This window comes from Mugil cephalus, chromosome 5, assembly GCF_022458985.1.
Source record: "Mugil cephalus isolate CIBA_MC_2020 chromosome 5, CIBA_Mcephalus_1.1, whole genome shotgun sequence".
NCBI lineage: Eukaryota > Metazoa > Chordata > Actinopteri > Mugiliformes > Mugilidae > Mugil > Mugil cephalus.
Window position 1 is genome coordinate 14,316,175 of NC_061774.1, and position 26,690 is coordinate 14,342,864.

The 26,690-nt window shown below is 42.6% G+C and overlaps 1 protein-coding gene and 1 long non-coding RNA gene across 3 annotated transcripts; one reads left to right on the plus strand and one right to left on the minus strand.

Annotated features, from left to right (window-relative positions):
- Window positions 1-283: 283 nt before the first annotated feature.
- LOC125007739 lies at window positions 284-21,807 on the plus strand. 2 transcript variants are annotated; one of them, XR_007112787.1, is made up of 3 exons: window positions 284-639; window positions 927-982; window positions 21,706-21,807. It is a non-coding gene; the product is annotated as an uncharacterized LOC125007739 (long non-coding RNA). The 2 variants fall into 2 exon arrangements; XR_007112788.1 differs by lacking the exon at window positions 21,706-21,807 and adding an exon at window positions 3,462-5,744.
- LOC125007737 (C-X-C motif chemokine 6-like) lies at window positions 12,458-13,560 on the minus strand. The gene is made up of 4 exons (XM_047584487.1): window positions 13,372-13,560; window positions 13,097-13,211; window positions 12,879-12,956; window positions 12,458-12,713 (listed from the first exon to the last, which is right to left on the minus strand). Exons 1-4 carry the CDS (start codon window positions 13,433-13,435, stop codon window positions 12,656-12,658), a joined length of 315 nt encoding a protein of 104 aa, XP_047440443.1. The 5' UTR covers window positions 13,436-13,560; the 3' UTR covers window positions 12,458-12,655.
- Window positions 21,808-26,690: the final 4,883 nt, after the last annotated feature.

The window sequence follows — 26,690 nt, forward strand, 5'->3', positions numbered from 1 at the left end:
GACATTAACCCCCACACTGTCACTCACTGGATGGACGATTTGACCAAAGGAGGACACAGAGGAGACGAAGTCTACACCGTCTTCATCAAGTGAAGCCTCTCCAACAAAGATATTATAAGGACTAAGTGGAACCACTGTGGAGGGTAAAATAGCAAATGCAACTTGTGCTTGGAAAACCCCTGAAACACGCAACTAACATAGCATCACCTAGCAGTTAGCATAACGATTAACATGTAACAAGAATCCCCTACATAATGATTAACTTAATGTGATTGCAGTCATGATTTAGTCTAATCCATAACGTTATCCAGGCTGATGATGATGATATATTACATCTGACCTGATATGAAGTGTGTCCGTTGTGATTGTCTCACTCCAGTCCTTTATGTTAATCGCCAAAGCCAAACCAAACCAAAGTTGTCAACGACTGGCAGTGGCTCATATGTGATACAACTTCAAGTTACTTGTCTTGATTTTTTTAGTTTTAGCAAACAAAAATGCAGCAAAACGGCGGTTTCATGGCTGAAAGTGACAGCGTTGACCTCAAGCTTCCCTTCAGTTAACATCGTGACGTCACAGCGACGTAGTCCATGAAATGGTCTGTGCGTTGAGTTCTCTGAAGAAACAGCGTCGAAAAAGGTACAAAAGTTAAGTTTTAGTTCGATAACATTTAGTAGCGATGTGCTATATAAAGAGTGATGTTAAATATGGAAGTCAAGGTTGATTTGCTTATACAAGTAGGTCAACATTTCTTAGTTACCAATGGAGTTTTATCTTAGCTAAACATGCTAACTAGCTCTGTGAGTTTGTTAGCTTTCAGTGAAGAAGAACCGGAAGTATTAGCAAGTCCATTCTGGCCGTAATTGTTGTTGTTTTTTTTTTGTTTTTTTTTTTTTTAAGTTAATTGTGCTACTTTTCTTTTGTAGGAACGCTTCAAATAACGCTGACAACAGCTCGTCAAGGTCTTGAGACTATCCACAAGGTAACTAAATCAAATTGGTTTGCAACTGTTTCTGAAAATGAATGGTTTCAGTTGAAGGGAAACTGAAGGAAAAGGGCTGTTTTAGTCCAAGCAGCTCCACGTTATTTTATGAAAAACACATTCGTAAACATGTTTTATCCATTTAAAAGCTTAAACATTCATTCGTCAGCAGTCACTTTTTGACTGTTACAATATGAGGCTAATAAAAAGTCCTTGTTTTCTGAAAACGTTCAAATATGACTTAGACAATTATGCTCTTAGGTTAACAACATGCAGCTTTGAATGTCGTTTTTTTCTGTGCTCATTTATAGTAGTGCCTTCAACATTGTTTTTGCTGTAGCTAACAGGCTAAGTAGTTGTTGACCCTGCTAGTCATGAAAAGTGAAGAAAAATGAATGCTGTAAAATGATGATTAATTACATTTATGTTTTTGTGTGTCTTTGTTGTATCACTTAATGTGTTTATTTTATATAGTTAATTCTGTCTTTTATTTTACTTCGAGGTTCCAGGAGAACAGTCAGAGCAATACTCAACACACTAAACACAGTTATGATAATTTAAAGAACGTCTCTCATATTAACAAGACGATGTAAGTTTTAACACTGATGCCAAAAGGAATGTCAAAATTCTGCCATCTACGTTTCACTGTTAAAAGACAGGGTGTCTCCATTGCTGTTGTGTCTCTGGGCATGATGTCATTGGAGTGGTTGGCTCAACCTGCGGTCACACTGAACTCCTACATATACAAAGAAAATGAGAGGGAAAGAGAAGCAGATTACAAAACCAATTAAAGGAGGCATGTTTCGCATTGCTCCTGGATGTTCACATGAGGTTTACAAAGTTAAAGATTGGGAGAAACCTGTTAATTTCCAACATTTGCTGCTAACATGACCACCTGGTCTCTGACGTTGGCTAGCTGCACTCAAAAGGAAGAATCCTGACATTGAATTGGAGTTTGCGTTTTACAGTTTTGGATCTTGAGAAGGTTCTAAGTAGAGCTTCAAAATGCAAAAAGACAGCTGATCAGATCATTGAGAATGGGTTGAAGAATGGCGGAGCTACTCATTATTGACTCCCATGTTGACACTTTCATTTCTGTTCTGAGCCGGTTTTCAGGATTTTTTGAGCTATGGTCTCAAACTTTTGACCATCTGACCAGCCACCATGAAGTGTTGCCGTCCCTCTCCCCGCTGCCGTCTACCCTCCTTCTTGTCAGTGGCTTAAACGTGTAGGGAATCGGGTCTTCTTCAATAGCGGGCGAAGGAAAGCACACGTCCGATGACGTACAAAGATGGCGGAGAGTATGGCCACAAAATGTATCAAAAATGCATTTAAAAAGCAGATTTTCTTTAAAACGGCTAATTTTTCCGACGTTTAATTTCTGTATTATGTTTAAAATATGTGCACATATACTGTGTTGGTGTCCGTCCGTTTGTTTCATGTCCTCTTTAAGGCTTTATGCTGTGCTAGTAGAATATAGGATGTAATAATTGTTCTGAGTTGTATAAACAGATGTATTTGTAACACTGACATGCCACTTAAAATATATTCATAATAAACATGGCATTAATTATAGTGTAAATATATATATATATATATATATGTATATGGACAAAGATCACGTTTACAACAAACTGTCAAAGGCAGCTACTAATTAAAACTGAGTTAATTATAGAGCTTCATCTGAGTAGCGCTGCTGTGATAAGGATTTGTGCGACATAATTAATAGATTAATACTCCTGATCTTAGTCTTTACATTCTGTATTCTCTTCTAAGAGCAGTTGTGTTACCTGCATCACGTTTTCCGCTCTAATGCTATAAACTTGGGCCGTCGGTCCCAACAGTTGTGTCGCGATGCCTTCATTGTCCTCAGGTCGTCTCAAGAAACCAAGATGCAGCGAACCACTGGCTGCCAGCAGGCAGGTAGCGGCACATACGGGTACTGCTCAAACTTTGGCTCCGACTTTCTTTTACTTTTTCTCCGCCCCTATTAACGCCAGCTAAAAAACACTGTCACATGGTCACACAGGATTTGAATCTGTGCCGCTCCCATCGAGTGTGACAGTATTTCGATATAAGACTCTTAAGCTATACGATAATTTAAGTCTGCGAGATGTAGTCAGTGTTGCACCAATTGTAGCTAATGTGTCGCAGCTTTAATTATAATACAAAAAAACAATGCATAAGAGAAAGTGCAAAATGAACGGGATGCTGCTCTGTGCCTGTGAAATGTTGTGTCAGCCGTCTTCGCACGTAGGCCCTATGACAAACACCTTTTCTTCGTGCTAAGTGAAATATTCAACACTGTAATGGCAAGTGAAGCAAATTTTACTCTGAATCTGAAACATGAAATCTTATGTGGCGGAATGCCAAAGTTGTAGCGCACAGACAGCAAAGGGTTTGTTCTCTCAAACACGCTCTCTCCAAAAACCTTTATCTAACATTTTTTAATTTGTTGTTTAAACATTTTGATCCTCAGCGCAACATGAAAATCTTCCCCTGCTCGCTGACTGTAACCAGGAGGTCTGTGTGCTATCGAAGAGCGCTCGATGCTGGTGAGGACGCTGCGCCGTGACTCTTCAATAAGCGCGACGTTGACTTCTTTTGTTTGTGTTTGTTGACAGTGCAAACCGATTCCCGGCCATTTTGCACAACGCAGTGGACTCCTTAACTGCTGCAGCTGTGTCCATGAAATTCATACCAGTTAACAGACCTTCAGGGAGGTGAGCCGCCGTCCCCGTCTTCATGACGGCGCAGCACAAGTGGTTGCGGGGGAAACCTGAGAAACCCGCCCACAAACGCACGCAAACCTTTAACAGATGCCCACATGAAAGACGTCCGCTCAGAATAACGCTAAAATGATGTGAAGTTCGTCAGAACAAAACGGGCTCGTGGTAATTTTTCAGCAGACGTGCACTTCTATACTCGGATTCAATTAAATCTTTTAACGCAGCGCAATTTGCGTGCGCGGAGCCAGAAGACTGCCCGTTATCTCCCTGAAATGGACTGTGACAGTAAATATAATTCTCACCTGGCTGGTGCGCATATGGAACCCAGAAGCTTTAAAAACAGGCTGCCCTAATTCAGCCGAGTTAATCTGTCTGAAACGAGAGCTAGAAAGCTGCAGGACAACATTAAGAGAGGTCCAAGAGGCAATTTAACCTCTTGAGGTCGTGAACTATTTCTTATTTTTAATGGAATCTCTTGTAGGAACAGCTGGTCGGGACTGTTATTGCGTGTTAGTGGACATCAGACGTTGAACTACGGTGAAGCGACAGACGGGAAGGAGACAGATTCCTCTTTACTTCACCCCGCTATTTGCAGGCTGTCTGTTTTGTGTTGACGTGGCAGCATGATCGCAAAGGCTATAAAGTTTGTTGCAGATGTCGTCTCTCTCCATCTCTCCTTTTGGTTCCTGCTTGTTTTTTTTCGTCTCTGTATCCTCCTTTGCTCCTCCTCCTGAACTCAACCATCATTTTATAATCCTTTTTACTCTGAAATTCCCCACTAGTGTCTGTGTGTTTTTGTGTGCGCATGTGTGTGTGTGTGTGTGTGCATGACTACTAGGCCAGTTGCCTGTGTGATGTTCAGCCAACTTTTCCAAACACGCTCTCAGAATACTCCTTTGCGTTCCATGGTTGTGGATTCCAGTTGTAAAGTTCCAGAAATGAGCACATAAAATATAGCCGCGCATGTCTAACTGAGGCTGGACCTGCCAGACCAGACACGGATCCAAAACAGCAGGACCCAGACCTGAACGTTCCCTTGAAGGTTTCGCTGAGTGGGAATTGCCTTCAGAATTACCCTGACTGGCAGGAACAATGTGGAGAAAATTTGACCAGAAGGCAATAACACCTGAGCATTTGCTTCCCAGAGAACAACACGTGTTTGTGCCGGCGCGTGTTAGTTCGCTTACGGCGCTGCTGAACTACCGGGTGGGACTTTGTCCTATTGGAGAAGAAGGTTAGACCTGAGAGTTACGAGCAGCAGCTTTGGATGGCGGCGCGCACTGTAAAACATTTTAAGCGGAATCGGTTTCAAAGTGCTGCTGCTGCTGCCATGAAAATGTACCCTACTAGTTTAAAATCTGGAGTTTTTAGACTTTAGGTGTTACATTTAAAGCATCGACATGCGATAGCGCCGTGTGAAAAGTCAGAAATGAATTTAAAGTGGTTCTGAATCAGTCTCAGAATAAAGCATGTTTTTAACTATATATGTAAATTTAAATTAATGAAAGAAGACATGAAGATGTTCAGTACATTCCCATCTGATGTTTTACAGGGAAGCATTTTCCTGTCAGAGCCGGGTGACCAGGTGTCGTCCCCACCAGATGTTAAATGTTTTAACCAAAGTCACCTGTTGTCAGTATGTGGAGCGGTAAAACTCACCAGACCTGACAGACCTGACAGTCACCCAAAAAGTGCCTGGAGTTCTCAAATGTTGCTTTCATGCCGAACGCTGCTGTGTTGAGTTAAGGCTTAATTCTGTCCAGTTAAGCTCTCTCTGCTTTTTCCTTTGTTTTGACTCATCCAATAGCTGTTTCCTGTTGCTGAGTTTTATTGTTAGAATTTTGGGACTCTTTAACATGAGATGGCATGTGCTGTTTATTCCTTGGAACATAAAAAACATCATAAACTGTCTGCGCGAAGCAGACACTCGGCTCAAGTGTGTTTCCTGCAGACCCGCTGTGGTGCGCAGTATTTATGAAATTAATGTTTTCAGCAGACAACTCCAACATAACACTGTTTTGCAGAATGTACTAATTAGGGATTTAATGGTACGCTCAGCTCACAATTCGATACGATTTCCGATACTGGGTTAATGATACGATTTTTTTTTTTTTTTTTTTTTTTTTTAGCAGACTGAGTATGACTGAAGAGTATTTCTTTCATTATTTCTCTGACGAATCAACACATTTCTGAGGTAGAATCCAACTTCAAAACACAAACTATGCAAGGAAACCATATTTAAAAAAACATTTAGATATATAAAAACAACAAATTAAACAGAATCCCCTTGTCTGTCTCTGATGTAAACTGTGCAATACAACCCATATGTCCTCTTGAACGTGCAACTGAAATTATATTTATTATTTTATTTAATTAAAAAAAAAAAAGGATCTTTAAAACAAATCCCACATCAAAATAACTAAATGAATAAACCAAATAAACAAAATCTCTTCACATAAGCAAACTAATACTGGCATGTGTTCCTAGTTTAGGTCCTAGTTTAGATTTATATTTTTGTTTTGTTTTGTTTTCTTAAGAAATATCAACTTGTCCCATCTGAATACATGACATTGACCTACCACGTCGAACACGTTGTGACGTCATATGTTGAGCAAGTGAACTCAAAACTAGATTACGCCCTCTGCTGTTTAAAAAGGGCATCGCGATTCATTTTTCATCAGCTGATTGGAATCGTCACACATTTGTATCGATTTTTAACGGTCTTGCGATACGCTACATCTCTAATTCTAATTCACATACTATTTTGGCTGCTTTTGGCTAATTCTCATTATCTGTTACAAAAACAGCACGGGTGAGTTGGAAAGGTATTTTTGACAGAACTGAAATGGATAGAAAAATAATTTGTTAGACCACATGAGCAGGAGAAAGGGATAAAACTTTGATTAACATAAAACATAAAATTTGCAAAGAAAAATGTTGAAATATATTTTTAAAAAATGGGAAAAATAATGATTAGCATTGAACTTGTGAAATAGTCATACAGACCTAATTAAGATGGAAGATGCGCCAGCCAGCTAGCACACCTGCTTGGAAATGCACACATGAACAGCAGCAGCAGCACCCCTGCTACTAACATATATTATCCACAAAGAGCACAGAAAAACAAGGCCGCTCCTCTGTGAAGTCATGCCAGGAATTCACAGCACGTATTCCGTGAAAAAAAAAAAAAGATACGCCCTGACTTTTCTCAAAACAATGCAATGTGGTGTTGCGTGTTTCCTGAGTTTATTTGAGACGCCAAGAGGTCATTTAAGAAATTATTTATCCATTGTTGTTGTATTCATAGAGCGTGAATTATGGTTGCATTACAGTTATTTGTGGAAAATTCCTTTTAATATGTGTTGGCAAGTGATGGACCTGGTAATGGCCTTTCGCTATTTGAAATGACGTGGGACCAACAAGGCTCATTTAGTAGCAAACTTCTTGAGGTTTGGGATTAGCCCAGGAGTGTCCAAACGTTCATACAAACGTGCATACAAAAAAATATACAGAGGACTGAGCCACCTCACTAGACACGAGGTAAACTGCACTTCTAACGCATGAATATTGGCAAAATCTATCAAATGCAGGTAAATTATGTTTGATAATTTAAAATTTATTTCATTTTATTTTTTACAAAAAGGTTGACGGGTCATTTTCTCATCGACAGCCTCGATTTTTTTCTTCGAGTGCTCGTTTTGTGGAGACTCTGTCTTGTTCAACACAGTGGCGCCACCAAGTGTTTAAACTAAGAAGTACAAGACGGTTAAGCACAAATGTTATGTGTGGGTCGTAGTCCATTATACTTTTAGACTTTGATACGGGCCAATTAAAAATGGATGGTGGGCCATAGTTTGGACACCCCTGGATTAGCATATGTTGTCCAGGGGGAGACCCAAGCCTCTCATGGACACCATGAAATTAAAAGTCAGCACCTGACTGGTGTGGCTAATTGGTGCATCTCTATCACTGCGTCCGTCCTCCTCTGTTTCCATTCAGTGTTGGCCGTGCTAAATGTTCTTGGTACTTTGGAGCATTCATCTGTCTTTCCAGTCTTGTACACGCACACATCTGTTAGTCATACTTCCCAGCAAATACTGGAATAGAATTATTGTTGTGTTTATGTGTCAGTGTTTTTGTGTGCGTTTCCAAAATACTAAGGAGTGTGACGACGAACAGTTATGGTTTGAGCCCTGTGTTTAGGCAGCGATGATGGTGTGTCGCAACATATAAATAAATAGACGAATTTCAGGATTTAGTAGGATTTCTGCAAATGGTGCACTTTGACCTGAATAACAGAACAGAGAAAACTGAACTGTGACCACAGACTGTTGAAACTATGGACAATGTGTCTCTACTTCCTTCTGTTGATCAAACTGACACTCAATCAAAGGATAGGGTCCATCGTGCGAATCTAAAGCCAGAGTTCGTGGAATATCGTTTTTGTTGTTTTGCGCTCTACTGCCCCCATTTACAAAGAAATGTTGTAATCTATACACTGTACTTGTTTACCTTTTGGACCGCTTCTCCCCAAATGTTTGTCATCATGATGTCACATCCTGTTTCTATAGCATCGGCCTGTCACCCGCCTTGTACAAAAAGTATTTGTATTTTTGTGTTTTAGTTTGGCCCAAGTCCTATCCACTAACATGGAGGGGGTGGAGCTTATACTGCAGCCAGCCACCAGGGGGAGCTCCATTTGCTTTACTTTTCTTATTGTCATCCATCTTTATATACGGTCTATGATTGGAACATGTTGTGGTGTAGCTTAGTGAATAAATGTTTGGTTTGGGAGTTAGCTGAGAAGATTAAAACTATTCTCACTGTTGTACTACCACTGACTCACAGCACATTATTTCTTCGGTCATGAATAATAGGCTGCTGAGCTGTTAACCTCATGACCAGCGCATGTAGTTTTCTCCTGAACAAAATATAATTTCTTGCGCTGGCATCAGACTCACTCTCACGAGTCTTGAAAGTCAGAATGTGAAACATCTGCTGTGTGAGATGTTGATGTGTTTAAATGCTGTTGTGCTAACGAAAGTGTCTCAGAACAGCGCATGTTTAATTTGAACTACTTGCTGAAGTGCTTGTGATGCTTACTGACATAAGCACATTTGATTCATGATGCGCTGACTTATTTGAGAAAAAAGCACAGAAACCAGACAGTAACTGTGACTGTTTGGGCTGAATTTATTTATCGGTGATTTTAATCTCAAGTCTGTACAGTAAATATGAAACTGGATTAGCGGATTGTTAGCTTAGCTTAGCACACAGACTGGAAACAGTCCATCTCTGTCAGAATGATACCGAAATCCATTTACCAACAGTACTGAAGCCCACTAATAAATATATATCTACTTTGTTTATTGTGTGCAAACATTTATGATGAAATGGGCTGGTTTTACAGGGTTACGTGTGCAAGTAGCTTCTTGACCGGCCACGGCGACTTCGTGGAGGCTTGACATTAGCCTGAGGTTGCTAGGTAACCAGTGCTTCAGGCCGTAGACTGTCTATAGCGACTTGAAAGTTGCTTCAGTCTTGATCTGTTTAAGTGCAAAGAAGTACAACAACATGACATTTTTGAAGAAACATTTGTGTAATTTTGGCACATCGCTGGAAACTAAGGTTTAATTGCGTGACTCAGTGTTGTGTTATGTCTGCAGCTCTTATTAAAGCAGCACAACCCCGAGTGGACAAATTAGGAGTAGGTGCCAATATTGAAAAATTGCAGTTAATGTCTTCTATGTAATTGTCGCACTCGGCAAATTCATCCTATGGGCCGGATTGAACCTTCTTGCTGGCCAGCGTATGTTTGACACCCGTATTACAGAGCATACTGTCAGATAAAACATTAAATCAGGGGTCTTTTTCAGACCAAGGACCCAAACTGATGGGGAGAGAGATTAAATAGGGACCCACTACCTACTATATGTGTTCTGTATTAGTGCTATTTATAAATATACATTATTATTATATATATTATTTTGCATTCAACATTAAGATATTCAAATAATACACAGGTTCATATATAGCATAAGTGGTGTATGTGTGTGTATATGTATATATGCGTCTATAATTAACAGATAAAGTTGAAGACCTATGAATTAAATTATGAAACTAAACATAAAAATGTTGAAATTTGCTTTGGCCTCGTAGTAGGTTTATTGAAATGTGATACTACGGCTTTCTCTGACCCAGTTTGCCCTCTGGGCTTCCTAGTAGTCATTCCATAGGTTTAAGTACAGGGATACTTTAATTCCAGGCTTCTTCTTTTTTTTTTTTCTTTTTTTTCACCCACCAAACCAAACTGACCTGAACAAACGCAGAAGAAAGCTAAAGGCGGGAGAAGAAAAGTGGGAAGGAGAGAAGAAACCATGGAGTTATGATGTATCACACACCAAACTTGACAAAGCAAACATTCCTCCGTAATGATCTGCTTATGTAATAAATAACTTGAGGTTTAATTGTGAGCATCCGACTGCTTGAGTTATGCTCTCGCTGCTGCTGTTGCTGCGGCCACCGTTAGTGTTGACGCCGCTGCTGTTTTGCCGTTTGTGGGAGAGAACTGAAGTCTGATGTGAGAGGTTGCCGGCTGCGGTTGCGCCTTTGTTTACTGGTGTTTAGTCTCCAGTATTTATAGGTGCAGTGCTGCCTGTTGCAGCTAATTATACTGTGGACGCCATAGGGGTAATTGCAGTAATGACTGGTTGGTTTTCTGCAGCGTTCCGAGTTGTTTTCCTCTCTGTTTGAACACAAAAAGGGAATTTCTGTTAACGTGTCTACAGTATGTTTTCGGTTACACTAATATACATCTGCTCTTTCACATGTGCATTTCCTGCCTGAGCTGCAGCTGCTGGAAAATGTGCGGCGTGTGATCTACTTTCAGGGTGGCTCCTTGTTTTTCTGCGATAAAGAAGCATATTTTATTCTCGGCTATGAAATTTCTGGCTTGACAGAGGCGCGGGTCTCCAGCAACCTCCACAGCTCACTTAACATGCCGACACGGACCCCAGGAATGTTCTTTAATCAACCTTAATTATAGTTTCCCAGACTCCGCTGCTCCCAGGTCAGCTGTTAATCCGGGCTCCGGGTTCAGGAGTTCAGAGCGTGGTTTGCTCAGACAGTGCAGCCCCTAAACACCTTCTGCCAAATGCTAAACAACTTAAACGCCCGCGCAACTTAGATTCATCGCAACGTCTGCATCTGTTCACCCACATATCAATGCCGCCACATGCTGACGTTAATGATGAACGATGATAAACTGCGCCGTAATCTGATTGCCTCAGTGCTGCTATTAAAATTCTGAACATTCTTAGTTTTATGTTTTTGTTGTGCAGACGGCTAGCGTCAGGGGAACGTAGAAAGCGACAGGTACAGTAGGTAGGCTGGATTTACACCCCTGGAAGAGAGGCCCGCAGTCTGTGTCGCCCGCCCGTTTGTGTCGCGCTCTCGCGTGCACGACAAAGAAGTCTTATCAAGTCCTGCGCAGAAGAAAAAATGGGAGAGCTCATTCAGTAAGGCCTGAAAGATAATTCAGCCCAGATCTGCGCAAACACACACACACACACACACACACACACACACACACACACACAAACACTCGCGAGCACACGTGGAGCGCGGATGTTATCGGCATAGTTTAGAAGTGCGGCTGACACGTTTTCAAAACACTGCGTGCTGGTTGAGAGTGCGCTGGATGGGTCAGCGGGGTTTGACAGGAGAAAAACAGTCTGGTGTGAGGTGAAGATACATCTCCTCTTGTCCGTCCACAAACTCACAATCTCGAGAGGCTTCATGTTTATACATGAACAGTTGGGTTTGACACTGTTTAGTGAAGGGAATTGAAGACAAATGTGCGGAGAATCAGAAGTAGGATGGTTGTTTAGATCGCCAATATTTCCACTCAATTTTTAATAGGCTTAAGCCAAATAATTTCCTGGTCTGACGTGTGGCCATTTTCAATAAATGACCTAATGAGCCCACGGATCATCTAATGGGACAAATTTACAAAGAAAAACTATTGTTGTGGGCTGTTGTAATTAAATGTAGACGCATTTAGGTCCGCACTCCGATCTCCCTTAAAATAATAAGAGCTGTGAGGGGCTCTCAACTTGTAGCTTGAATGTCATTAAGTCTTCAGGGCTGTAAAAGAGTCTGAAAATTAAAAATGGAAATTAGCTGAAAATGACATCAATTAATCACACATGGATCCGTTCAAATGAAGGAGAGGGATGCGCGGTTAAAGCGGGGCCAAGCAAGGCTGACAGCTCTATAGTGGAGTAATTCAGTCATTAACTCAGTGACTTTTTGGGAGAAGTAAGTAGTAACTATAACTAATTACTTTTTAAAAATAACGTGCTCTACACTGGTTGTGACTGTGTGGTGGTGGTGGTGGTGGTGGTGGTGGTGGTGACAACAGCCTATAGGACTCAGCAGTGCTGAGCCGCCCCTAAATGGGGCCCCTTGTTGTCTGCAAGTTATTGAACTCAACTGCACTTGTAACCACAGAGTCTGATGCAGCTTTGGTGTTTGTGTCAACTCAACACTGACATGATAATACACAATAATGTGCGATATAGAGACCCCAGAAACAGTGCATGTGTTTCTTGTATTAGCGAGACCGATGCACAAGGTAGCATTGTTGATACAAGAGCAGTGTCACGCTTGAACCTTTTGAATTTCCCCAATGGGGATCAATAAAGTACTATCTCATCTTATCTGAAACCAAACAGTCACAGCCTCCTTGATTTTCCTTTTGATTTATTAAAAAAATACAAAAACATTTTTATACAGCAGAATTGAAACATGACACAGTATAGCAGAGACACACGCTGCGTGGGCATATCAGTATAAATGGAACATAGAAATAGAATTTTTTTTTTTTTGCATTCTTTATGTCTTTGGGCAAGAGGTCCTCCAGGTTTTTTGTTCGTCCACGAAGTTAAGCAGAGGGAGCGATGCAAGTGTTGGTGCTGCCAGCGGTGGTAGAGGTATTTTTCCTGTGTAGCAACAACAATAAAACACTCATTACACACATTGCAGCGTGGTGTGTTCTGCATTATCTTATTTGTGAATTTATGAAATGTCTATTAAACAATCATTCAGTGACTGCATGGAGAGCTGTTGAAGACGAGGCTCAGATTCATGTATTAAGGTATGCTTACATGATGTTAGTCAGGAGTTTCTTCACTGCCATCAACTTGGGGTTCAGACAATAGCGAAGGCCGCTGTTCATGGTCACCCTGTTGAAATGGATTACAGAAATAAATTCAATTACTTTGGAAGTGATTATGTGTAAAAGAGTTAAAATGACTATTTCAGTAGACTAGCATCAACATCAAATTTCAAAATAAAACATTTCCACACAAAAAGCACAACTTACACAATCTCGACTTTATTACAGAAGTTGGTAGCCAGGTAGATCTGGACGTCCTTTATTTCAGACTTCCTGCCGATGCCATTTCTGACACGGTGACACAGACACTGCTGCTCACTCACTAGAAAGGAAAACAAGAGATAAAAGGTGAATCTTCCGACTGCAGTCGACATTATATAATAATAATAATAATAATAATAATAATGATGAAAAATAAATATCAGTTCAGTAACCAGTAATATTAGTTTGTTCTGAATCATGAAAAAGTGATAAAGTCTTACATTGAGCTTTGGAGATGCAGACCATGACAGCCAGGAGCAGAAACACCTTGATCATGCTGGACATTGTTGGTTCTCTCTTTGGTCACGATGACACTGGTGCTGAGTTAATGCGATGAAGATTATGATGTTGCAGAGGCAAGAAAAGATCGCTGACAGGAGTGCTGTGAGGTACTGAGGCTCGAGGGTCGACTTATATACACTCTCTTCAGACTCATACGTCATACTTCCTGTCAATGGAAAATCTTTGAGACTGGAAAGTGAAACTTTAGAACGACCAGCAAAAAACCACCACACTCATCCACTCTCCCTTAGCTCTGGTTTAATCACTTGATAATTTCCTCAGGTTTTACAAAATACTTACACATAAGTACAGAATAGGTACAGAAGAGAGAAGCAAGAAGACAAATTAACACGTGCATCTGGATAAAACACCCATGCCTCATGATTACGCGATACAGACCAGAGTATATAATACTACGTAATGATACCTGGCTTCCTAATAAAGAAACTCTTGTATGAATAAACACAAAATAGTGATGATAGTCATTTATATTACAAGTGACTAAGCAGAGCAAATAATTATGCATGAGTGCCAGGAGCCTGCAAATGCAACCTATCATTACATAATATAGAACAAAACAATGTTGTGACCAGTGATAGGAGACACGGTGGTGAACGGCGACTGTGTTTATATACAGTTTGTATAGCGATGTCTCCCACACTTAAATGATCATGGCAGCGCTCTGCATCCGAGAAAAGGGGGGATTTGGCGGGTCTATCAGGCTGTGAAAATGTTTATTTCTCCTGTGAAGTTGGGATGGATTTTATCAAGAGTCAGCATCAAGTGGCCATTTGGGGAACTGCAGCTTTTGGCATCTCTGTGTGATAAAACTAACAAACTCTACTAAACTAATAAAAATGAATCAACCCATTTGTGTTATGGTTATCCTGTAATACTGTATTTATGGTTTAAACTAAGCAGATATAGCTTGTCACTAGTGATTGATTTCTTTGTAATATTTTATCCTTAGTTTAGTGGAGTGCTTATTTCTCCAGTATGCAATCTTTGGCATCAGTCTCGTAATTTTTGGTAACTACTGCGTTGAGTTAAAGTAGCAAATATCTGCCTCCTGCTTACGTGGATTCCAGTATGAATGTGCATATAAAACCAAAAAAGGCTTTAGAGACTGCGATTTGATGACAACTTTGACAAGGAGTTGGGAGTCAAGAGACAAATTAGCCGATGGGTTGAGATAGATACGTTCAGTTTGTGTGTGTGTGTGTGTGTGTGTGTGTGAGAGAGAGAGGGTGTATGTGTGTGTGTGTTTAGTTGGAGGGCATTTGTCTGTGAATATCGATCTCTATCGAGCAGAGCAACATCTGAGAGTGGAGGCGCTGACAGCTTCCTCTGTGGCTGGCTGCTGCTTTCATTTCTCCATTTCATTAAGCAGTCTTTGTTGCTTCATCATGTACCGCTTCTTATCTCGCTCGGCTCATTATGTCTCGCAGCGATCCTCAAGGCAAGTGTGTCAACGAGTGCACGTCTGCCCGCTTGTGCCACTTGTTGTATCCTCCGCGCTGACACATACTCGAGCTCATCCACGCGACGGGCGCTTTGATCCCAGTAACATTCCTCCCGCCCTCCGCTCAAAAACAGGACCACATCGTCGACGTATTAGATCACCGTTTTCGCTATTAATCCGTCCATCATATCTGTTTAAATATATTTGCTCCCTGGCAAGGTATCGGCGTCTGCTTCGGTGCTGGCGAACCCTGAGCATCCACCCTGGATGCTCCTGCCAGCGTTATGACTGATGTGCGGCACGCTAGAAAGCGCCGCTGCCAAGTGAGGTCCTCGCAATCCCCCCCGGGCCCTCCGAGGCCGTGTTGGTAAATTCGAGCGCGGCCAAGCCGTATTCTGGAGAACCAGCGCTAAGGAAATGAGTACACAAGATCCAGATGCAGCCTGAGCTTCGCAGTCAGAAAAGACGACCCCGCGAGCTATTTTTGGCCGCCCCCCCCCCCCCTCCGGTCGTGTTGCTGAGGAAAAGGTTAGTGATTGTAGTTATTGGGCTGCATTTATCATCATTGCGGGTGAAGCAAAGGGCATTATCCGATGCGTTAAACCGTCTTTGTCTGCGAGGGACTGACGAATAATTTGCTGAGAGAAGGAGCCGTCGTGAGAGACGGCAGGATCAGAAGAAGTAAGGTGAGAAGTGATAATGATGCAGCTGGTGCGCGAGCCCCTGAGGATTCTGGGTAAAGCGCTTTCGCGTCCTGTGGCACTTATCACGTGGCCCCCGTTTTCACAGGACCGCGCAGAGGGCTTCTTCCACGCCAGCAACACGAGTTGTTCCGCCTGCGTGCTTTTTTTATTATCCAACTTTGCCTCGGTTCAACTTCCAGCCCATCCATCAAGCTGTTTGTCTGTCGCATGTTAGAAGAGTGTAATGCAGCTGTGAGCGGCCATTTGTGTGCGTGCACACGCTTTGGAATTCTTTCAAACCTCGCAAACGCTCACATGGCCGTATTTAATTCCCCCGGGGCTGATTCACCTGGGCGAGCCGTTGCTTTTACGTGGCGTCGGGCAGCGTGGAGTTGCGGCGTTTTGCTCCGTCGGTGAACGGTTCCAAAGGCGGGACCTCCATAAATTACCAGATTCTTTAAAACGCCAGCGTGCCCTTGCAGCGGCGCGCGGAGGCCGCGTAGCACCGCGACAGGCAGCGGAGGGGTGGTAAATGTCTGTTGTGTAAGCAGCGAGAGCCTTTGAACCACCTCCTCCTGTTACACAACCGGCGAGGGCACCCGTACTCGATGCCCTGCCATCTCTTTAACCCGCCTCTGGTGACACCTGAGCGTTTGTTGTCAGGGACCAGTCTATTAGTTTGACCCCGTACCTGATCCAGGAGAATTGGCGACCTTTTCCTTCCCGTCGTCGCTCAGGCCCCGAAGCTCTCAGCCCGCCGGCGAGGAGCTGAAATGCCAACGATGAGGGCACCGAGGCAGCTCGCTCTGTTCCTCCGTCCCGCTGACCTCCAAAAAGTTGAAAGGGAGACGCAGCCGACTCGGAGGATGGAGGATGATGCACAGTTCTCGGCGGTGTGATGGCGTCGCCCTCCTCTACAAATATCTGCCAAGGCTGTGTGATGTGTGTGGCCTCTTCCCCTCCCGCCGTGCGATCTGCCAGCTTTCCTTGTTCGGCTCTCCGTCGTATGTACTGTAGATGCAGGAGGAAAAAAAAGAAGAAAAAAAAGGCCGTGTAGACTGATGGCACAACTCAGAGGATGGGGGGGGGGGATTTGTGAGGGAGAATGAGATGAGACAAAAAGCAAAAGAAAATGCACCAGGGAAGGAGGAGGGTTAGTGTGACATTGAGAGGCGCAGAAGAGAGATCTCAACTCTCCGAGGCTGCTTGTCTTAATACGGCAGAGATGGATGCCCCCCCCCCGGCCCTCCCTGGTCTAATGATCACTCTACAGGCTAGATGTCTCCTTTACGTTGACACGTGAAAGCAGGTCAGTTTTCCCAAATGTCATTATCGTCGTATCATCCCACATTTTTGTGATTTTTTTTGCACAAGACCATACTGGAAATAAATAAAGAACTATAAACTGAATCATAGTATTTGTTATATTAGTCCTCTTTTTTTTTCTTTTTTTTTTTCTACACCCCAATCTCTTAATCTCTACCCTGGACATAGTCTTTGATCTATATTTTAGATCGTCCGTAGTCAGAGTCCGTGTCCAGAATAGATAAAGGTATCACAAACTTGACACTCCTGCCTCATAAAACCTGGCAACTTTGTTCATAAATTATTGCATGCCAAGGAGAGCTGCGGCCCTGAGGGTTTCGGAGGAGACCTTTAGCTGAGCAGAGACTGCTTTACACCTGTAATATAAATTAAGTGTGGGCAGGGGAGGGGAAGGGATGGACACCTGAACCTCATCTGCGCAGCGATCGCCGCGGCCTGACTTTACCGGCTCATGATTTATTACCGCTGGATGGAGCAAGGCTGAGGTCTGAATCCCGAAGCCCTGCAGTGACCTCATGGATAATTTTAAACAAGAAAGTGGTCAGTTTACAGACAGCACAGCGCCGTGAAATCATGACAATGCGCCTGCTGTGCCTCTGAACCGGGGTTTATTTCGTCTATGTACGGAGAAACTCAAATATTTAAATAAGGTGATGAGGTTGCCAGCAGAAGATCTTCAAGGATTTAAATTTTCATTCTGGTTGAGTAAGTCTCTGTCTTCCTGTGTTGACAAAAGCAAAAGAAGACTTAGTGGATGATTACGGTTTATTAAAGCTTGGCGTATTTCCCATTATTGTGGGTCATGCTAACTTTGCACTCTCGAAACCAATTGCAGAGATTTGGGGAAATTACGATGGAAAACAAACATCCAAAAATTGCGGCTAGAGCTTCCAAACAGTAGTATTTTACAAATGATAAATGATCTCGTCTTTATTTAGCACCTTTGGTGCTCACAGCACTTTACACATTCACACACCTTACAGACAGAGGGTTCAGTCGTGGCATATTCCGGGATTGAACCTCTGACCCTCTGGTTCCACCTACTAAGCCACAGCCGAACGAACCGAATTTATTGACCGACTCTTTAAAACAAGCGATTGGAACCGTTCCAGATTATTACTTTTTGCTGTGTTTCACACAGGTGCGTTACAGGCGTAAGGGGAGGGGCCTAACAGAGTTCTCGCAGTGCTTATTTGATAAGGAAATATCGCACAGCGTCATCTAGCAGTCCCACGCTGCCTTCACCTGAGTGCATCAGTACACAGCCGTCTCAAGGAGGAGGAGGAGGAGGACGTGCTTCATTTGAAGTGAGTGGGCGGCGACTCAAAAAGACAAAATCAGCCAAAGGGAACACGGCAGCATCTAGATGCACTTGTGCGATGACAAAAACAGTAAAGCAAAGCGTGATGTTTGCCAGAATATTCTACTGGTATGATGGTGAGCATAGTTGGGAAGTCTATGCTGATCCGCATCTTACTCTTGTCTTTTTTTCCCCAGTGATAATTTCCTAGATAAAATGAGTTAAACCCAGGCTGGCATCATAAAAATAAATAAATATCCTTAAGAGACAGTCTTTTGAACGGCTCTTTGAAATAAACAGATCAGCGAGGGCCCATCTCCAAAAAAGAAGGTTTTGTTTGTAATTGTTCTTCCATGTCAACTCGTCTTGACCGCGTTTCATGCTGTTCAGAGATGGACACAAAGAAACGCAGTGTTTTTTTCCTCTATCTTCCTTTTACTGCGTTTCCGTTTGACATCCACGTTCTTACCCTTAGGGTTTTTTTTTCCTCCCGAAGTCTTAAATCCAGTCCAGACATGCAGAAGTTGCCTAAACAGTTTTAAGCGAGCGTCGAGGACCTCTTCAGAATGTCTGCAAATTATTCGACTCTCTGTAGCATCAAGTCAAAGGCAGTAACATCGAGACAGGATATTACCGTTTTAAAATTTGTTGCTGAGCGCGTGGGGGAAGACGGCGTCGGGAGTTTGTCTCTCCCCGCGCCCCCCCCCCCCCCCCCCCCCCCCTCCTCCCGCTGTGTGTGTTTGCTCATCGTGGGAGAAACAATCGGCAATTCTGGAAGCTTCCACAGGCGCGCCATTAAAAAGTCATGAATCAATTTGAGCTTGTTCAAAATTTCAAACAGAGCCGTCATTAAAAATTCACCGGGACTTCTCTGTCTGCCACTTGTAAATACATCATTGGCGTAGCTGCGGCTGATGAGGACTGCCTCAGCGTGAGTACGTGCTTGATCTTTGACTTTGCTGTCAAGGGCAAAGCTGTCGACTCGGTTCGCGTGAGCCCCCCCCCCACCCCCACCCACCCCCCCGAGGTGTTTACTGTTAGCGAAGCAGCGTCTGTTCCGAAACACATTTTTATCAACCTTTACCGAGGTATAAGTCCTCATATTCTTTTTTAAGCAGACTTTTACGCCCATATGGTTGCAGCCGGTTACCTCAAGCATCCTTTTATCATTGAAAATCACCCTCTGCTCAAATTTTAATGGGAACTACCAGGTGTTAAAAATGAAGTGAGCACTGTGAGGTGAAAGCACTTTCTTACCTCAAACTCTCTCTCTCTTTTGTACACATGCACACACACACACACACACACACACACACACGTTCACGCACACGTTCACACACAAACCCCCTGCTTTCCCTGGTTTCCATGGAAACCTGCGGTGAAGGAACAGAGAATTCAAGGACAGGTATGTTTGCAAATGAGTCTTTCTGGGATCATGCGTCCGCCGAGCTGCTATCTGCTCATCTCTCCCTCTAACACATGCTCCTGTTCCCCGACGCTAACATGGTGCTGCGTAAGCACATGCGTTGTATTTTTTTTTATTTCACTTTTATTTTTCCTTTTCTGCTACGAAAGTATTCGAAATTTGAAGTGTACGAGATGAAACGTAACGCACGGTGATATTTGTCTGTTTGCCTGCTCGGAGTTCGGTACATCTGCAGGCCATGCTGTGTTTGTATGTTTGCTCATGTGTGTGAGCGAGTGTGCGCACCACGTGTTTGGCTGCCTCGCATAACAAGAACAGACACAAACACAGACATACTCCAATATGGTCCCTGATTAGGAGACCAGACTGTCCCGACTTCACTCTCATCACAAAGCATGGGCGACTCTCTGAACATAACAAGAGTGCTGTGAGCAATGTTTTCAACATGGTCTTGTGGAGGAAAGAATCGCACATCACCAGGAAGAGGGCTGGGAAGGGCATGTCAAGGACGCTACATTTGCAGATTTTTACAGTGCAACTTCATCTCCATATCAGTGGCAACCAGATATCTCACTTTTAGAGCTGCGTGACTGAGCTGTTTTTATTTCATGGAGATGGAGAGGGGGCAGGGAGGAATGAATCTCTCTGTGACTTTTAGTTGGACTATTTGAATACGTTAGAAGTAGAACAGCCAACATGCTAACAGCTAGCAGTTATTTGCATACATACGATTATTATTATTTTTTTTTTAAAACTGCACTAATTAATATGTTCAAGTAAACAAAGGCTAAACGGCTCTTTGTAATGTGAAAGGTGTTGCTCAGAGGGACAACACCTCAGGGATTTTGGGGCGCTTTGAGCTCATTTGCTTTTAACATCATGCACCACTACCGCCTGGGTTCGCATCAACATCATAACACATCAACTATTATGTCCAGCACTTTTTTAAAAAATAAATAAAAAATGCTTTTGTAGTGTGTAAATGCAGGAAAGCAGAGCAATTTCTATTTTAAACACATGTGAATTACTCATGTACTCTTTACCTTTGAATAGCAAAACCCTTATAGGAGCAAGGATATAACACATAGCGGTGTGCAGAACTACTGATTATTGGGAAGAGTTTGCAAGAGTAGCTACCGTGAACCATATCCAGACTTTCTGTTAGGAGCTGGTGAAATATCAAAAAACTGCTGAAAACAAAAATAGTGTTGGACTTACATTCCTCAGCTGGCCACATGAATGCTGATGTCGGCCAAAATACAGTAAAGTCCACAGTTCAGGGTTTACCCCACCTCTCTCCTAACTCCAGCTGAGATAGCCTCCAGCTGTTACGAGCCTCTATCCAGTGATTCATAATGGCTACACAGTCACAGTGTAAATCAGTTTAAATTAGACCCAGTAAAAGTAGATTACGTATTGCAACCGCTGATAATATGAGAACAGATGTAGCAAATAAAGTAATGGGAGATACAATGATATTGGAGCTGTTTTACGAGTATGACAACATGAGTGCAACATGTATCGGGATAATCTTCCATGTTCACCATGGCCCACGATATATTGGGCCGATATTTACATTTTTACTGGTATCGGCAGTAAAACGCTGCAAGATACTGGAAACTGGAAAATGCTTGTGCTCTACTACTTTTAACTGTTTATTTTGCATACGCATAAGAGCATTAAATATTTTTTGAGTTCAATAAATGTTTTTTTTTTTTTTGTTAAATTGAGACTTGTAATGTTTGTTATTGTGGTATTTTTATCATTTAAATGAAGGGAGAAAAAGCAACATCAGCTCCAAATATCGACTCAGAACTATCAGCAGCACGTATTGGATATTGGACAAGGCTGATCGTTAACAAAAAAAATTTCAGCAGTATCAGCCCTAAAAAATACAGATCGGTTGATCTCTACAAGAACCAATAATAAGTCTCTTATTTTTACATAGGGCTAGTACTGGGAATTTCTCCAAAAACACAACAGTACACACTTCAAATTCCCCCTAACCACTTACAAAGAGTGAGCTTGTTTGTTTGGATGTAAGTCTTCTCCTCTGTGTTGTCCTCTGTGTTACAGACCACATGACTCCAGCAATGCACACATGTATGCACAGGCTGTTCTGCCTCCCTATAGCACTCCTCACCATATGTCACCCCTGGAGGAACCTGCGTAGCTCATGTTTTCATGTAAGTGAATGTGCCCTGCAAGCATCACCCACACCCATAACATCAGACTCTTTTTATTTACCTTTTATTTATCGCTGTGTGTTTGTGCGTGTTTGCGTGTCCTCGCGTCTGAACGCTCTTCTCGCATATATCCGCATTAGTACTTTTGTCATCACACCGAAGAACTTGTGAAGCATTGTTAGCGCAAGTTATAGAGTTAACAGGCTTGATGTTGTCTGGGTGATGGGCTGATTAGTGGAAGAGCAGCGTTCTCACAACCTCCACTCACATCTGCATGGCAACCAACTTGTTTGTCTCTTTCGGTCTCTTGTCCCTCCCTCATTTGTCTTTAACTCAATAGTCATAGCGAGCTATCGGTGCTCTGGAAGAAGCAGAGTGTGTATGTCGTAGTATATTGTATCATGTATATAAGATCATTCAAATCCACGTTTTATATTGTGTTCTTATTACTTAAAGGAGCAATGCATAAAATGGTTGGGAGAAAAAAAAAAAGGAGTCGTAGCTTTCTCCATGTGGGGTCACTGTTGTTTCTGTTAAATAGCCCAAAGAAACTGAATTCATTTAAATCATGATGTGTTATGATTTGTCTTTTAAAACTGCCATAAATGGTACCGAAACCACAACTTCTAACTGACAGCAGAGTGAGAATCGTTGGCCTTTCATAGATATGGACGAACCCTACGTGACATCACCCATAGGATTCCTGAAAACCATCTTCGAAGCTCAGTGTTGTGACTCTGGCTGACGCCATCTTGGTTACCCTGGCTAATTTAAGCCACATCCACACGTACCTAAACAATATTTTTTTTCTCCGGTTTTCCTTGGCGTCATTTGGAGAATTTCTCCATAAAGATGGATCCATTGCAGAACCGCATCTAGTTGTAGAAAGGATGTAATACATATCCCAGGCCAATGTGTGGCGCTCTTTCTGCTACAGAACTAAAGAAGAGGCGGAGCATGCAACCCTGCGCACTGTATACAAACACACAGTACAGAGCTGAATACAGTAACACTGTATATTGCGCTAGCCACCCAACAATCTATCTGATGCAGCACCGCCACCAGCCTGTAGTCCACTACTGATGTTGCTTGTTGTTGTCTTGAGACGTCGGGGGCTGTGTTCATATCACGAATGGGAAAAAAGGAACTGCACAAGCTTTTTTTCACTCTGCGACCTGAATTTAAAAAAGGTGCAGTTCCAGTCCCCGAAAAATCCAGATCTGTCATGACCATCGACCTAAACGTTTCACCCAAAAATCGCATTTGTGACGCCGAGGCAGCTAGCAATCTGTGAAGACACCTGTCACTCAAAGGGGGCCACGCTGAACTGTTCATAACGAAGCCTTTAAACTGGTATGGCCAAGCCTCACCACCCTTGCTGTTCCTTGGCAAAATGCTGCGCAACCCACCCTCCCCCCAGCTCCTCCTCCTCCTATGCTGTCTGTCTCATCAATGTCATTCCTTTGACATTTATGCCTCCGCTGCTGCTGCTGCTGCTGCTGCTCTCCCTGACTTGCTCTTTCCATGTAGGCACACGGATGTTGTGCAGAGAGGTCCCAAAACTGAGCCATTCCACCCAAAAGAATTTTCTACAGTTCAAATAAAGTTTCTTTGACTAAAGTGGTCCTGGCTGAACTGACAAAAGGTTAGAAACATGGACGATAAAAGCAAAAACTCTCTGGGCACCACTTACTCTCATGTTGGACAGAGGACAGACAGGACTCCGAGATAGCTGTTATTTATAAACCTCTGTTGATAATTTAACTAATTTGTCCTTTAAAGGACTAGCTCACCATTGCTCCTCATTTATGATGTTATATTGATAATTTTGATCAGTTGCCCCAAAGGGGTTTAATGACTTTGATCCTATTGTTTTGGTTTTGTTGTATGCACCTCCATTATTAACCCGGTTGACATTAAGCCTAATTTTCAGAGTTGAGCTATATTTCATTGGGAACAGGGTTGGAGTGAAGAAACAAATATATTTCTGAAAAGATTGGCGGGCAGACACAGACATGCAGTAGCAGCATGGTGCTTCATCATTTCAGGCTTTCCTGTTTATGACGGCTTCTGTCTGCCTAAGTCAACAGCCAGACAGGGAAAAAGTAGACCTGGTATGCATTCTTTTTCCATCAGACTAGCACTCTCTCCACGTCTTGGTTTTAATTGGCTGTTCCTCTTCCCTCTCTCTTTCTCACTCTCCTTGCAGTCCTTTGTTTGTTTCTTCGTTTCTCTTTTTTTTTTCAGTCCATCCGTCTCGCTGCGTTTTTCTTATTGCCCATTCTCTTTCATCCAACCATTTCTCTCCATCTTAGTTCCTCTGCTTCTTTCCGCGGAGGCACTTTGTTTGTGTCAGGTCTTGGCATGGGTGGCATGCTTCCATATGGAAGTGTTCAGGAGATGATATAGAACATATGTGACCCCAGCTCGCTGGCTGGGGACTCTGCGGAGATCACACCGTGTCATTAGTGGCAGTGAGAATGCCAGCACTGCAGTGCGAGGGAGGAGAAAGAAGGACAGATATAATTAGGTTAAGGAAGGGGGAAAGGGTGAAAATGGAGGAAAAGAACAAGAGATGGTGCTGAGTACATTGTGTCCTTTGTGGAGCTCAGTGCGTGCATGTGTGTTCTGGCCCCCTAGCTGGTTAGACCTCCATGCTAATGTAAGCTGAACTGATGCAGAAAGGCCAGGTAGACTCTCACGCTTCAGTGTTCATTCAGTGTTTGCTTTGAACCTGACTCTACTGGGACCAACTTTGACAAATTGATTTTGTCTCAACCTTTGCGTAACAAGATCTGTCAGGATCCATTAACTTACTGTTATAAAGAAAAGGAGTGCATTCAATACGTTCCTAATATTTGCCCAAATGACAGCTTGCTAAACAGTGGATTTAAGGCTTTACAAAAGTCGTGATGATATGCACTGATGTCATACAGCTTCCTCAGACCTCAAGAGGAAAACCAAGACTTGATCTCCACATTTTCCACATAATGCTTCACAGGGTATGAATCTGTTTTGATTGTTGCTGTAACAGGCTGCCCTGTGGAATGATTTGGTCAAGCCACAGTTATTTTTGGTCCGGCTTGTGAAAGTCTGCAGAGCCTAACTTTATTTCTCACAATGCACAGTGCATGAGAAATATCGCCCATATAAAACCATTTCATTGCATTGTAGAGCCACACAAAGAGGTGTGAAGAGAATTGTACAAGCTGGTCTTATACCAGTTGCCCTCTATGCAGCAATATTACGACCACACACAGAAAATACAAAATAAATTCCCAGGCAAAAGAGAAAACAGTTTGCAGACGTGTTACACGATGCACTTGTGATCCTCGATTTTTATCCAAACACACCCAGAAATGAAATGTTTTTGCTGCTCGTAATTTTCACATCACGCCACTGTCACAAATGTTTACCACTAGAGGACAGAAAATTGACCTATAATAGGTAAACCAATTTGAGAAAGTAACGAAAATACAACTTACTTAATTAGTGGGCGCACAAATTAAATTCAGCAGGTTGTAGCTATGAAAGGTGCAAAGATCTTTGACAACGAGAAATGTGCAGGTGCTACATTGCGCTAGTCCAAACTTGTCTCAACTGGTCGTGGATGAACAGAGTGGAACTGGATACGTTGTTGACTGTTCTTCTTGAAACAGAGATCAGTGACAGCAAGTAGAGTTAGCTCCCGCTATACACTTGCAATATTTTTATCTTCTGCTTGTTTCACTTGTTTGTGGAAAGAAATATACAATAGGGTTACCTCGACAACCAGAGCCAGGGACGTCCACTAGCCACCAGCTGTGATGGGCTTTATATGTGGTTATGTCTTTACAATGTAAACAGTGTCCATTAAAGTTGCCTACAATATTTTCAGTCCTCCATATGCTTAAAGTAAATATGTAATATGTTATTATCTGGCTCTCCATTAGCAGCATACACATTAGCTATACTTTATAGCGTTCACCAGACATGCAGTCAACTATAAGCCTATATATATATACATGGCCCCTATAGCCTGTGTAAACATTAAAAGAAATTGCCCACAGTATTAACAGTCAAGCACACACACAAGACAAAAGGGCATTAAAATGATTCAAGTTACAGTTTCATAAATGGTCATTCCTAATAAGCATAAACGTCTTATATTGTATGAGATCAGTTATTTATTTGAATGGTTTCACGACCAAACCGTACATTAGCAAAACACTTTCTCCTTCCTCAAATGTGACTCTGCTGAAGTTTTAAGTCGTTCTGACTTCCTTGTCCATAAATCCACTCATGACCCCCCTCTGTAAGTGGATCATGGACGTCAGGATGGGCACCTCCACATCCTCCACCATCGTCCTGGGCACAGGAGTGCCGCAGGGCGGTGTCCCGGGTCCTGCCATATTCACGCTTTACACCCATGACTACATCGCCGCCTGAGATACTAACACGGTCATCAGTGACAACCACCTCAACCTCAATATCAGAAAGACCAAAGAAATCATCATTGATTTTAGGAGGTTGAGGACAACGCTGCGCACAGGTCTAAGTATCAACGGAGAGGTGGTGGGGCGGGTCATAGACTTCAAGTTCCCTGGTCATCTCTGTGAACACCATCCACATTATTAAAAAAGGCCCAAAAGCGTCCCCTTTTTTCTGAGAACGCTAAGGAAGAACAAACTTCTTCCACCCCTCCTGAAAAACTTTTACTGCTGCACCATAGAAACTGTGCTTATATACGTATGAACAGTGCGGTGTACCAGCTGCACCACGGCAGAGAATAAAAAAAAAAAAACAGCTGCAGCGGGTCATCAAGACGGCAGAGTGGATTGCAGGCTTCCCACTCCCACATCTGGACAAGATCTACCCGAGCTGTCTCCTCCTCCG

Excerpts from the sequence above, each read along its gene's own strand:
- LOC125007737 (XM_047584487.1), bottom strand. The coding sequence starts at position 13,435 with ATGTCCAGCATGATCAAGGTGTTTCTGCTCCTGGCTGTCATGGTCTGC. Across the intron at positions 13,212-13,371 it reads CTGCATCTCCAAAGCTCAAT|TGAGTGAGCAGCAGTGTCTG; the intron begins GTAAGACTTTAT and ends TTTCCTTTCTAG. Across the intron at positions 12,714-12,878 it reads AAACTCCTGACTAACATCAT|GAAAAATACCTCTACCACCG; the intron begins GTAAGCATACCT and ends GTTGCTACACAG.